The following is a 14775-nucleotide window of genomic DNA, read 5'->3' as shown; positions in this document are numbered from 1 at the left end:
ATGTTACAAAGCCTAATCTGTTAGATATTCAGCAAACAAGAGTCTTTACATGATTCTTAAAATCATGGAGGGAGTCAGACTTTTGAATGCAGCTGCGCCGATCGTTCCACCAGATTGGAGCTACACATGAAAAGAGTCTGAATTGAGATGTAATACCACACAGAGGTGTCATCTCATCAGGCGACCAGAGTGGACGAGAAGGAGCACAGGACCTCACAAGCGTCTCCATATGTATAAATGTATGTATATATGAGGGCAATCCTAAAAGTAAGGTCTCCTATTTTTTTAGAAATACAAACAACCGTTTATTTTCTATAATGTTTACATCATTTTAAAGGTTAAAGTCTTATTTATTTTTCTACATAATCGCCATTTCGGTCAATGCATTTTTGTAGATGCTGTGGTAGTTTTAGTATGCCCATGTCATACCAGCTCACCGCCATGTCCTTCAGGAAGAGTTGAACCTCATCTTTCACTTCTTTGTTGGAGCAGAATCGCCTTCCGGACAAATGTTCTTTCAACTTAGGGAACAGGTGGTAGTCACTGGGTGCCAAGTCCGGACTATAGCGTGGGTGGCTATATTGAAGTTCCAACCGCCAATCTTTACGCATGTTTTCCTCAACATTCGCGACTGTCTCATCGGAAATTGACGGTCTCCTGCGCGAACTTTGCACTTGGCGGTAGCGTTCAATGGGAGCTCCATTTTCAAGGGCTGCCAAGTCAAGATTGAGCATCCCAGCGAAGCCGCACATGCTTGTTTGGGAGTGGAGGAAGCACCAATCACAACAGTGTGGCCAACAGCCATACAAACATTTTCTCTACGTCCCCACCACTTTTGAGACCTTACTTTTGGGATTGCCCTCGTATGTGTATATCAATCTGATTGTGTGGGTGGTTACCTACCAGGTAACGCATGTGGTTGGTCTGCAAGTCTGCAAACATCCGCCACAGGCCCAGTCAGTTGCGAGAAGCAGATCATAGGATGTTACATAGTTTACTGTCAAATAATGCAAAGAGTATGTGACACGTGTTTCGCCCTTAGATCGAGACTCAGACTACGGATGCTATGAATGTAATTACTCCGATCTCCAGGCTGTCAAATAAACGAACCACAAGCCGTTTTGCAGCGTAAAGGGACTTTGTCTCTGACGCTGACGTCCGAGGTTTCGATTCCCGCGAGGGGTATAGTGAGTGTGTACGCTTGATGAGCCCAAATGAGGGCGAAACACGTGTAGTAGTAAACTATGCAACATTCCATGATCTGCTTCTCACAACTGAGAGGGCCCGTGGCGGATGTTTGCCGACTGGCAGACCAACCACATGTGTTACCTGGTAGGTAACCACTCATACAATCAGATCGAGACTCACACTACGAATGCTATAAATGTTTTTTATTTATATATAAATATATATATATATAATTAGTGTGTGTGTTACATAGTTTGACATAGTTCTTACCCTGCTTACTTTAGGTAGTTGTTCAAGTAATAAGACCTTAAGGAATAATCCTGAGCCACGTAATCTTGATTTTTGGAAAAACAGTGTAGTATTTATACTTGTCATCCATGGTATGTGCAAATTAAGGAGGGGCCATTTGCCATGTTATCTGATAATTCACATTTCTGCTTGCAGTGGACTCAGAAGATGGATTAGGAGTCGATAATCCAGGAGGCCTTGTGTTGGAGAGCGACTTCCTCTTGGGTCAGAACTTGGAATTTGTGGACAGCGATGACAAGATCTTAGGATTTGAAAAAGATTCTGAAGGTTAGTGTACATTTTTATTTTTATTTTCTGTATAAATTGTAAGAGAACACATACTTGGGGCAATTTCAAATTATTGATTAATGAATAATCAACAGTGTTCACTTTGTATTCCAAACACAAAATCAGATTATCACCTGGATATAAAATTCTTTGAAATGTCATTCTTTGCAGTTCTCAACAAGGTGTTCGTGGAATCCAAATTATGCAGGCTACCCAGAAAAAAAATGTAAAATATCAAAAACTTTTATATAAATTTATTTTCATTTAAGTTTTTTACTTTCCTGTTGTTATTAATTCTTGCCAACATCCCCACCAATGTCACTTACAAGTTTCTCTTTTTGTTTTTTGAAATCCACCAACTAAGTTTACCCACTGAGAAAGCCGAAAGGTAGAAAGTTATTACAAATTGTTGTATTTACTATTTAACCATAGTTAGTATTTGAAAGCTTCTTTATATTTTTCCATCTGATGCAGGGTACACCAAATTGACAAAAATGCCCGTGGAGACAATTGGATCCCACCTGGGCAGCTTAGAGCCTAACATAAGTAGAGACTGAAATGCTTGAGTAAAGAAAACGTGAAATTTAATCAGAGGGCATCAAATATGGGGTTTTTGGTATAAAGGCAAGCATGATACCCATTACACAACTAGCACAACCTGTGTAGTCAAATGGATAGTCATGTGAAAAAGTAAATACACCTTATGGAAATTGTTGACTCTTTCAACATACTGTATTTGAACAGGCAAACTCTAGGTCTTCATGTAAATTGTGCCTACAGATCAAGGTGGCATGCTTGAACACAGGATGCATCCGGTTGTCTTGGTGTATTCATTCTCATAATCTACATGAACAAAAATGCGGTTTTGTTTAGTGAAAAAATATGTCCATCCCTACATTTATCACATCAAATCCATAATTTTAGAATCGGATAATTTAGATGAGGTGTCAATGCTTAGAACCTCCTTATACTGTTTATAATCAGAGAATCAGGACCTCGGTTTTACATTTCATTGAAAGGATATGCCAGTCCTTACAGCAAATTGTTCCTGTCACTGCACTGAAGCATTGGGATCTACATACAGACCACAGGGTAAGCGCCCCCTGCTGGACTCACCAACACCTCTTCTAGCAGATGACCTCTAATCCAAGTACTGGTGGGCCCGAACATGTTTAGCTTCAGGTGGATGACCTGATGATTTGCTCTAAAAGCACATTGGAATGTAGTGGGGACAGGCACCCCAAGATATAGGAAGGACCAAGATGATCGATGTATCAAATTATCAACTTAACCCTCATCAATACAGTGATTTTCATATGCAGTATACACTTTGCTTTGTGCTGAGGTGACATTTCTGATTTCAGAGGTGGCACGAAGTCCGATTGTTTCAAGCTACCTTGATTTCTCTGTGAAACTTAATGTGATGGTCCCCTTACCTATGTAAAGAATGGCCCGGCTAGCAAAAGCAGCTCATTTTAATGAGTTTTACTGATCTATCTAGAAAATGGGTAAGAGTTACTGATAGTCAATTCCTTGGAAACACTAATTATTTCAAGTTCTCATGTAGTTGAATTTGCTCATACCAGTTTCCATGATTACTCTGACTTTAACCTTGTACACAAGCCTCGTTTTTTTCTTTCAGTAAAATGATTGCATGATCTTTCCCTGGAGCCAAGTAATGTTCTTTGACAGCTATCGCCTTTGCAGCAGTTTGAATAGCTGGCATTACCAGTGGGTGGCAATATTTGTATTTTTCACTTCTTCACACTTATTAAATCAAGTGTTTGCAGTTCTGCTGCACTGTTTGTAGTGGAATTTGACCTACATTTTAAAAAGCTGGCAGACCCAGTGTCTAGTAAGATGCAAGTAGTGTTTATGAATTGATACAATGAACACTCGAGTCACACGTGAAAAGCAGATGTCACATTTGTTTTGCCTTTTGTTTAATGGTTGCAATTTATTTGTGGACGTGATTGGGGATATTTCCCTTTTCTTACTAAAGGACCATGTGCCTTTTGGTTTAGCCCAAGTGTTTTTTTTTTTTTTTCTTCAAGCCTTCAAGGGTTAATAATAACTGAACAATTTTTTGGTTGTAGCCTTCCTTTATGTTATCTTCAGCCGGTTGGGGCAGTCTGTGATATACCCAGTGGCTCAGTTCAGCTAGTCTGTGACTTATCCCCACAAACATATAATTTTGTCTTGAGTCTTAGGGGCAGGCTTGTGAGTGTGTGATAGATTAGAACCAATGAGTGCTTAACCAGAAGCACAATGCGTATAACGTAGCTGTGTGGAATAAGGAACATGAATGTTTTGGTACTGACAAATTGAAGAGACCCTCGTCGATGTCTTGTGTTTTTACATACTATGACATGATGGGGAGAAAAGAGATGACGATGTGGCTGAACTCCCTGTACTTATAAAGCCTTCACACTGAAACCGACTCACTCAGGCAGCACGTCATTGGCTGTCAGAGAAAGGTTGGAGCTTGCAATTCTTTTGGAGATTTGAAACTGTGCTAGAAAGTGGTTACACAGTGGTCTAATTTGACATACCCAGCAATTGCTAGTCCTGTAATTTGATAAGCTCAAGGAACAAGACAAGCACCTGCAGTCGTCAAGTTTGACATGGCCTCCAGCTAGAAGTCATGTAGCGTGACCTTTTTAAAGAGACACATTAGTTTGATGCAGTTTAAAGACTTGCTGTCCACTTACTGCAGAATATGAGTGAATCTGTTTACTTATTATCATTCTTAAAATATTGCTTTATCATCAGTCATGTTACCTGAGGTCATATACATTCTCTCCCAGGCCACCTAACCAGGAATGATCAGTTCTCGACCTGCGCCCTAGCAGCAGTCCGCCAATCAGCTCTCTTCACCCAAAGCCATGGTGAAGCATTCTCCGCTCACTCTATGATGGTATAAAAAGCGTTTCTCTTCTTTAGTCCCGTAATGCCGAGTGCCGCAAACGTGTTTCAAAGAAGCTTTCTTGCAATACCCAGACACCCCATGTCCATAGGCTAACACAATGAATGGCTTCATACTTTGCCCTTTTCCTCTCTGAGGCCTCTCCTATCTGTTCTTTCCATGGTCCTATGAGCTCAACCATGGCAATGAGTCTTGTTGAGTCTGATCAGAGTGCTATGTCAGGTCTAAGAAATATCTCGTAAATATGCAAAGGGAACTTTACTTGCTTTCCCAGATCTACCCTCATTTGTCAGTCCTGGGCAATGAAGAGCAACCCCACTGCTCTCTGTGTTCCTAGTGTTCTTGATCTCGCTCCCTTCCTGACAAAACAAATGATGTTCTTCCCAGGGATCTCTTTCCTGTCACTATTAGTTGCACTACTGTAGTCAGGAGCACCTGGTCATGCCACCAGCTGTAGTGACCTAAAATGTGCTCTAGCAGCAGCTTCTTGGGGCAGTGTGGTTTCTCAATGAGACCCAGCAGTGCAGATTGGGTGGATTCTGGAGAAAATTGTAAACTGCCTAGACCAGGAACTTCACATGCCGTGGCTCCTCCAGCCACAAGTTATTTCAGATATTTCTTTCCATTGCATGTGCCCATCTTGTCCAGAGCCTTTGCTACTTTAAAGCAGGGGTCCTCAATCACTGTCCTGGAGGGCCGCAGTGGCTGCATGTTTTTTGCTCCAACGCAATTGCTTAATAAGAAGCACTTATTGCTCAAGTAACACTTTTACTTGTCTGGCTCGTTAACATTTTGAACCCTTATTTCTTATTTTAGTCTTAAAACAGCTCTATTCTTGTTTTGTAACTGCTCCTAATTAGCAATAACATGCCAATGACAAGCGAGACCAGCATTTCTCCATTTAGCTTGTTTCCATTTACACCTGTGTGTATTTATCATGCACTAATGGGTTTAATTAAATACTTGGAAGGAAAGTGAAGAGAAAAAAAAGTGAAGGACTGAGAATTACTCCTCCATTTTAGTCTTCAGATTATTTGGATGATATCCTTAGAAAGGGGAAGAAAATCTAGGGTATGGGAATGACCTGACATGGCAGAGTTAAAGCACTAACAAGCCATGAAATTAAACTATTGGCAAGAATTGCTTTCTAATTAAGCTACCGAGTTAGAACAAAAACCTGCAGCCACTGCGGCCCTCCAGGACTATGATTGAGGACCCCTGCTTTAAAGTATGAGTTTGGTATTTTTCAAGTCAGTTATTTCTTCACAATCATGGTATATATTAATTTGCCACATTAACTGAAATGTTTTATATATCTCTCTATTGTATAAAAAAATCGTGGGACGAGACAAGACTTTTTCACAGAGACGAGATGAGACATTTTCAGAGAGATCATTTCATGTACCGCGAGACAAGACTTTGTGCCAAGAGATGAATTGAAAACCTAACGGGTCCAAGTGGAGGGCGGAACAGTAGAAGAAGAAAAGACAAAGAGTAGGAGACAAAGTAGAACATCGTAAAGAAGTTCAAAAACGTTGGTGCGATACACATGTAGAGCAGGTTAGAGATTATGAAAGTACTAAAATTCAAAAGTCTCAAAAAACTGATAAAGATCGCATTATCACTAACAAATGGAAATTTTACTCAGTGTAATAACAGTACAGAGAAAAGAGATCGAATATATGGACATAGGTGATATGACAGAACTAGTACAAGTTTAATTTCAAAGAAACTACAATTCAGTCAGGTTTATATTTAGGAACACAGAGAAGCGATGCAACATAGAATCAAAAGAGTTAAATGATCGGACATACTTAGAAATTCTATAGCCAATGATGGATACAAATCCACACGTCCAAAAATATCGCACTTTACACGAAATTTATTTGAAAAACACGAACAAAGAAGTTTTCTTGGATTTCTATATGAATCTGAAAGATCATGCTTGCATATATAATAAACCAACATGTGACGAATTGCCAGCAATACTGTGTTTCCCTGAAAATAAGACCTACTCCAAAAATAAGCCCTAGTTAAGATCCGGCGTAGGCGCCTTTGTGTGAGCGATAAACGCCTACCGCTACCGTATGTATACAGATGAACAGGAAATAAATAATACTCCCGACAAGATGAGTGCAAAAAGAAAGAGCTGTTCTGTCGAGTACAAGAAAGGAATTGTGGAGGAGTCCCAGGGCAAAATCTTACTGCTTTCTGCAAAGAGAAGAAGTTGGATATCCGAATGCACTGCGAGCAGGCTACATGGACAAGAGGCGCTCATTTAAGGAAAGCTCTATTGCTAGACATGAGAGATTGGGGCCAATTGTTCTAAAGGAAATGGAGTCACAAGAAATTCATAATGGGATTCGGGGTTTGGAGAGTTATGATGATGTTCCAGAAGATGATGACATGACTGTATTTGAATAAACGGAGATTTTTGTTCAAGAATACTAGGGCGTTGTGCACCTGGCCTGCTTTGCACGCCAGCCACTTCGCGTCACTGCCGCTCGCGTTGTGAAAAGGGGGCTGAACGCACGCTACGCGGTCGGATCAGCCGCTGTCTTACTGCTGCCGAGCTGCGTCTTCCTGTGCAGCAGCTTTCCTTTTGTCTCACTGCCTTGTCTTGTGGGTCGTTAAAGTGTCTCCGAGAAGATCATATATCGTCTTCTTCCAAGATTTTTTTTTTATAATATTGAAAAATGTAGATTTTTGTTCATGGAAAAACTAGACATCACCTGAAAATAAGCCCTAGCGCATCTTTTGGAGGATAAATTAATATAAGACCTTGTCTTATTTTCAGGGAAACACGGTAATAGTTTGGAAAGATGGAGATATCAAAGACAGAGTTGATATTCGTGTTAGCACAGCACGATTCGTCATATGCGGCAAATCTGGGAAATGACTAACGCGCAGGGCCCACACGGGGGTTGGCGATCGAAACAAGCAGGGGGCAGAGCCCCCTTGTAAATTTTAAAAATACTCTGTTACAGCTTACATTAAGGCTCTTTGGAACTCCACATTCATATGTGAAAAGCCTCAAAACTTACCAAATACGTCCATTTTCTTAAGCTAAAGATGTTATTGAGAATTGATCTGTGTCTTGAGGTTACACACATATTGCAAAACAGTATTTCCATGTCGTTGTTAAGTAGGGAAAAAAGCAAACAATTGTTGTGAAATTTAGCCATTTCAAAAGGAAGACCGACTAGTAGCCTCATGTCTCATCCACTAAACAGTGTCATCTACAGACAGAAGAGCAGCTTCAGTGACAGACTGCTGTCACTATCCTGCTCCACTGACAGAATGAGAAGATTGTTCGTCCCCCAAACTATGCGACTCTTCAATTCCACTCGGTTTGGGGGTAAACGTTAACATTATACAAAGTTATTGTCTGTTTTTACCTGCATTATTATCAATCTTTAATTTAATATTGTTTTTTGTATCAGTATGCTGCTGCTGGAGAATGTGAATTTCCCCTTGGGATTAATAAAGTATCTCTATCTATCTGTCTATCTATCTATCATAGATAGATAGATAGATAGATAGATAGATAGATAGATAGATAGATAGATAGATAGATAGATGTATGTGTATGTATAGATAGATAGATAGATAGGATCTATCTATCTATGGATCTATCTATCTATGGATCTATCTATCTATCTATCTATCTATCTATCTATCTGTCTATCTGTCTGTAACATACAAAAAAAAATCCTACGATCGCAAATATTGTTTAACTCCAGGGAAGATACTGTGTGAAGGTCTGGGTTGGCTCCACCCTCCACAGTCACTTCCAGGAGACATTTGAACCTGGAACTGTCATTAATTTGAGGCAGGAGTGGAACTATCCATTGCACAGTGAACATGCACATGCTGCCAATTTAGCAATGGCAAATAGCCTAAATTCAATCAGGGTGTAGTTCAGTACAGATGTTTTTAACAAAGGCAGAGTGGGCTGACATTCCTACCTCAAAGTGCCAGGTTGTAGAGGACGTCTGCATATATTTGTAGATTGTTTGGCATCAGGGTCAATGAATTTACTCACTCCCAAGACATTGTGCCCAATTTCTTTACTGCTGTATCGTCACCTAGTGCGAGTCATCCTCAACAACAATAACATTTATTTCAATTTTGTCGCCAATTATCTTGCAGAGAGATTCTCATTTGGGTTCAGATCAGGACTGTTGCTGAAGGAGGTTCTAATACACATTAGCATTCACCCTGCCATATAGCTATATGAGAGGCATGACTCCAGCTGCAGAGAACATCCCTAATAACCATGGTGCCACTTCCTCCGAACTCTTCTGACTCCTTCACACACCTTATGTTCAGTCTTTTCCCAGTTCAGTTTTGAACATAATGTTTCTTATCTTACCAATTAAATTAAACTTGCTTTAGTCCCAGAAATTAAATTATGGTCAGTTCTCCTCAGTTCACACAACATGCCCCTCAGCAAAAGGTAGTTCAGCTTTTTTTTTTTTTTTTTTTTTTTTTTTTTCTTGCTGTTGAGAGGCTTGGTGACTTCGGAATGGGCCTTCCGTCTGAATTTTCTAAAGAAGTCAAGACACTATATGTCAAAACAAATTCTTGCCCTGTTTAGCATTGAATTGGTGAACAATTCCAGCTGCGGTGTTGAACAGATCTCCCTACTGAGAGTCTCTGTATCATCCCGTTTTCTTGTGGGTGATCGGCCTTTTTTCAGGACTGGAATGACTTTGTTTCTTTGTACAGCCTCACTGAGAAAAAGGAATTGGAGAAGTCGTCCTGTGCAGTTAGACAAACAACACGAAAAGCTTCTTTAATGAATTCAGACCTTTTTTTATTTTGTCCTTTAATTTAAAATGGACAGTTTGGACAGAGAGCTTGTTTTAAAGTGCAGCAACTTACATTTTCAATTGGAAAAAGAAAAGACAAATATGAAATTGCTGCTTAGTAAACAATGGGCCTGTTAGCTTAACAGTTAAATGTGTCTTTTACTTATAAACCTGGTAAGCACGTTAGTCTTCTGTCTTCTTGATAAACAACTTATGAACATCTGATACATTTAAGGCTTTATTTTAAAGATATGTACTGTGTTTATTATTTGTTGCCATGTGTCCTACAGTATATGGCGGAGAGTTGGCTCTGAGGCTAGGGATCTGCGCTGTCAATCGGAAGGTTGCTGGTTTGAATCCCGTAAATGCCAATAGAGACTCTGCTCTGTTGGGCCCTTGAGCAAGGCCCTTAACCTGCAATTGCTGAGCGCTTTGAGTAGTGAGAAAAGCGCTATATAAATGCAAAGAATTATTATTATTATTATAACAGTATATGTTTTGGTAAGAAACTAGTGCTACATTATTGAAATGGTAATCTATATTTATAACTAGCCATGTGCGCACAACTACGTTGCGCGTGTTAAAGTTGTCTGTGAAGGGCTCCCTGTTTAAACGCGGCTGCCAGTCGTGAACTGAGCCCTTCGTCGCACAGCATTATGATTTTTTATAAGGGAAACAAAATTACAAAACAAAACCCTTGGACATTGATGGGAACGGCCTACTCAGAATCACTGTCCGAATAGTAATTATGTGGTGGTGAAGGAGCATTTCTGCTTCTCTCCATTCACAGTCCGTCTCGTTTCCTCTCACGATCTCTTCTCAACCTTTCTCCAATCTCGCAGGTTGCTTTGTGGCAATCCAAAGAGTAAGGAAGAACCAATGTTTCTTTCTTGAACTCCAAATGCTGACTGATGGAAAATCACAGAAGTGTGTCCGACTTATATACTCTGACTGCCGACTCCAAGAAGCGGGTGAACATTTGATTTGGACGAAGTGCTGCCAACGACTGTCGATAAAAACAGAAAAAACCACAGTCTCGGCAACAAAGCAGGTGTCGACGCCAGATCTAAACACAAAGAGTGGTATCGACAGTGTTTGTAAAGAAAAGTAACAACCAAGGCAGTGTCAGGGGAACATTAATTCGCGGACAAACAAAGCTCAAGATCCAAATGAAGATTATATATAAAGATTAGTTCATTTAAAGCACAACAATTTGTTTAGTTTGAATGTCTGTGTTTTGAGGTGTGACTGGAGTACTACAGTCTTCAGTACTATAAGCCTGGAGGAGATTCTTAATGCAATGCCTATGTTTTAGCTGTCTCTCTACTGCCATCTAGTGCTGCTTCTTCTAATTCATTCGCGGACAAACAAAGATCAAGATCCAAATGAAGATTATATATAGAGATTGTACATCAAGAATTACAAATGTCTAGCTGATACAGTGAAGAAAAAAAACACCTGTACAAATATAGTAAATGTATACTTTATCGTTAAAAAATAATCTGTAGTGCAATTAACAAATATATCAAATATATTAAATGTACAATATATATATATATATATATATATATATATATATTTTTGTTAGACATGGTGAAAGTTTTTTTTTTTTTTTTTTTTAATATAAGCCTCATTTCAGATAGGTACATTTAAATAATATGATTGCTTATAATTATGAGAAGCATTTTTTATTTTTATCTATTATGGATACATATTTTTGTAAATATTTTATTAGTATGTATTTTAAGGAACTTGTATTTATTTTAGTATTATTTTTATGATCACTGAACAATAAGCCTACAAAATTTTTTTTTGTTAATAAAAAAAATGAAGAGCTATTACCTGTGGTCTATAGTTTAATTATACAAATACACTTTAATTTGGAGCATAAGGTTTCTATGCGTTTTGTTATGCAGGAGCTTAGTGAAAAAAGTTTTTTAAAGGGATAAAGGAAAAAAAATATCAGTCAGACAATCAAGTAACATGAAATAAGAGATTGGTATCGGCCTTAAAGTCTGATCAGAGCATCCCTAGACATTACTGATATAAGCCTTGAGTTACCGGAGTCACCAGATTCTCCTGGCCCCAGTATGGGATTCTGGGTAGGCTGGTCAAGGGGCTTAAGTGAAACTGGTGGGTGAGGGAATTGGGTTTTGGGGTTGGTTGCTCATTTCCGTCAGTGACTGCTCAATTCCCATCATGCTGAATAATCTTGTATTTTGTCTTTTTATTTGGATTGTACTCTTGATTGACTTGCAAAGCAATATGTAATGGCACGGCCTGTGAAGGGTCCAACATAAATTTAAAGATAGACTGAGTGAGTGTTCTGTCATTTGAGTCTGACTAATGTGTGATGTACAGTCATTCTGCCGCCGAAGAACAGTCCATAATTTAAGTGGGTGTAAACTTTTCACCACTGTATCTGTATATTCAAGGGTTAACCCCTGGGCTGAAGAAGCAGAAACACAATAACCCAAGACGACGTCACTCCAGCAAACTGCTGGCAAACACAGTCCAGTTTATTAGGTGAAGTTGATGGTGAGGTATGGAACAATGATCAAGTGAACAGCCCTTTGGAAAAATGTTAATCTTGTCCTGCAGTAGTTCAGTCTCTGGTGATGATCTGATAGAAGGAGCGCTTTTTGTGTAACAAACAAACAAACGAATAATCCACGCAATGAACAAAGAACGTAAATACAGAAAATAACTGGACTCCTCGGTGAACTGATTTTTGTAATCAAAATAATCTCATATTACGACCAATTCTGTTCCTTCGCACTTTTGTTATGGATCAGATGCGTAAAAATGCATTCCACAGAGTCACCTTATGAGCCTTGGATTCATTTGCGTTTAATGAAGGTTTCTGTGAGGGCTACAGCAGTTGCTTTGCTGTTTACAGTAGTCTGTAACTGACAGAGCGGAAGTACTAAATGAAATGTAGTAATCACCTGTTTTTGGGAATAGTATATCGTGGCAGCTGTAATTGCAATTAACATACGATTAATTGTGCACGCCTATAAATACAAATTAGTGTTTAATTGATGATTACTGAAGAAATCATTCTGATTCATCTCTAATCTACCGAATTCCCTGTGCCACTATCATTACATCACGCTGGTTCAGTAAATTGATAGAAGATGTCTGCGGTGTGCTGTATACATTACCCAGCTAATTAAAGTGACAAATTATGGCATTGTGTCAGTGCATACAACATTCTGAAAGTGTTTTAGCAGTTACGGCCTTGAAGCGAGGTGGACCTGCATGGCCACCTCCCTCACCTCTTTATTTCTCTCGGCTCTCCCTGGATATTCTGTTCAGTTTTTGGTAACGACGCAGAACATTTGCATTGACGTTCCAATTTTTCTTCCGCTCCTTTTCTTTTAGATTCAGTTGCTGCAGAGATTGTTATCCCCGTCTACTGTCTAAGTGATGATGAATGCTCAAGTTACAACCGGCTCAGCATGGAGAGTGACGTGGACGACCCCAAAGACAGAGAGAGTGACGGAGAGGAGAATCATCGGCCGATGCTGCAACACTATCTCTCCTGCAAAGAGTGCGGCCAGTTGTTCGACTCAACCTTGGGTGGCCTGGACCTCTCGGCTCCGTGCTGTTTGAAATGCAGTGCCGACGACTCCAGAAACAGTGACTTGACAGCTGCTAGCGGGGACAGGGTGTCCAGCTGCTCCGCTCCAAGTAAGCACAAGATGTACTCTTGTAAGCTGTGCAACTTCTCTTCACGCTATTCCAACCATCTGAAACGACACATGAAGACCCACAACGGAGAGAAGCCCTTTAAGTGCCCACATTGCCCCTATGCCTCTGCCCAGCTGGTGAACCTCCAGCGACATGTACGCACACACACCGGCGAGAAGCCTTTCAAGTGTGAGTACTGTGCCTTTGCCTGCAATTCTCTGGGCAACCTGAAGAGGCACGAGCGTATGCACACCCAGGACAAGCCAAACAAGTGTGACCTCTGTGATTATCGTGCCAACAACAGTCGTAACCTGAAACGACACATGATGGGCCATGAAATGGAAGAGTCTTCTGTAGAACCAGAAGGTAATTCATCAGAAATGCCTGGGAAGCTGTTGGAAGTTCAGGTTGATGCACACAACTGACACCAACAATCTGATGTCCTATACTAATAGGCCGTTGTCCGTGCTCACTGATACAGAAATATTTTGTAAGCAAAGTTTCAACCGTACATGCAAAGTAGTCAAAAGATTCAATCCTGAATTAGAACAACCCATTTTCATCACACACAATCCACCACAGGGACACTGTGGTTATGTTCACACTACACTGTAAATGAAGCTAGTCTGGTTTTTCAGCTCATATCCATTTTTTATTTCACTGTTCAAATTAATTTTGTAGGCTATTCAATATGAGTGTGTGCAGATACTTATCCTTCATCTGCCCCAAATATCCAGAATTAGTTAAAATTGTCGGACAGATATGGTCGAATAGACCCCAGTGAACACTAAGAGCATGCTGGCAGCTGGACTGCTTCACATTGTTCCAGTGCAAGATGTCTGCAAGTTTCACACCCAGTGATGGCAAGGAAGCGACACAGAACATGAAAAATTGGGGTTGTTTCTTTGATTGCAATCAACACAGCATCAGTATGTATGAAATTCCAAGCTGTAGAGGTGTTTTGATGCAAAACAGTGGCTTGACAATATCAGAATGTCAGGGGGAGGGACACGGCATTTGATTACTTACATCGACATCGGACTGCAAAGTTGTCTTACAGAATTGTGGAGCTTGAGATGTGCTACTTCTGTTGGAAAATACGCCACAATTAGGTTGTAATGGGATAGCGTCAGTTGCTCCGGGTGCTTATTAAGTCCTCCACCACCTTGCTGTCTTTCCATTTGCATGCTGAGTCAGTCCTGTCTTGATTTTGAAAACTAAGAGATGACAAAGGTCGCATAAACATGCACAACAACGTTAACTGGGGAAAGTTTCTGAACAATAATTGTAATTCAAGCATTTTATATATATATATATATATATATATATATATATATATATATATATATATATAATTATACACACACACACATACAGTGTATATATACAAACATACAGAGATAGGAAGTCAAATATGTTAAAAGTTGATTTAGCCAGGAGTCCTGTTTAACTGGTAAAATCCCCCTTTGTGTTGGTGTCGTCTCATAGACTAAGGCTGCCTAACAGCATGGCATATTTCCATCTGTCCCTTGCCATGTGTATCAGTTGTTCTCTGTCCAGTTCCTTACATTACTCATC

General features: G+C 39.8%; 1 protein-coding gene across 2 annotated transcripts in view; it reads left to right on the top strand.

Annotated features, from left to right (window-relative positions):
- The window catches only part of znf513a (zinc finger protein 513a), a 69658-nt gene that overhangs the window by 40479 nt on the left and 14404 nt on the right, over window positions 1–14775 (top strand). The window contains exons 2-3 of one of the 2 annotated variants that reach the window (XM_051924433.1): window positions 1633–1764; window positions 12889–13197. In XM_051924433.1, the coding sequence (XP_051780393.1) occupies window positions 1633–1764; window positions 12889–13197 (441 nt within the window). Of the gene's footprint in view, window positions 1–1632; window positions 1765–12888; window positions 13564–14775 lie in introns of both variants that reach the window. The other variant, XM_028796365.2, reaches the window with a different exon arrangement.

Source organism: Erpetoichthys calabaricus, chromosome 3 (assembly GCF_900747795.2).
Source record: "Erpetoichthys calabaricus chromosome 3, fErpCal1.3, whole genome shotgun sequence".
In the NCBI taxonomy this organism is placed as follows: domain Eukaryota; kingdom Metazoa; phylum Chordata; class Cladistia; order Polypteriformes; family Polypteridae; genus Erpetoichthys; species Erpetoichthys calabaricus.
The sequence above is the reverse complement of the archived record's forward strand: the minus strand, read 5'-3'. Positions and strand labels throughout refer to the sequence as shown.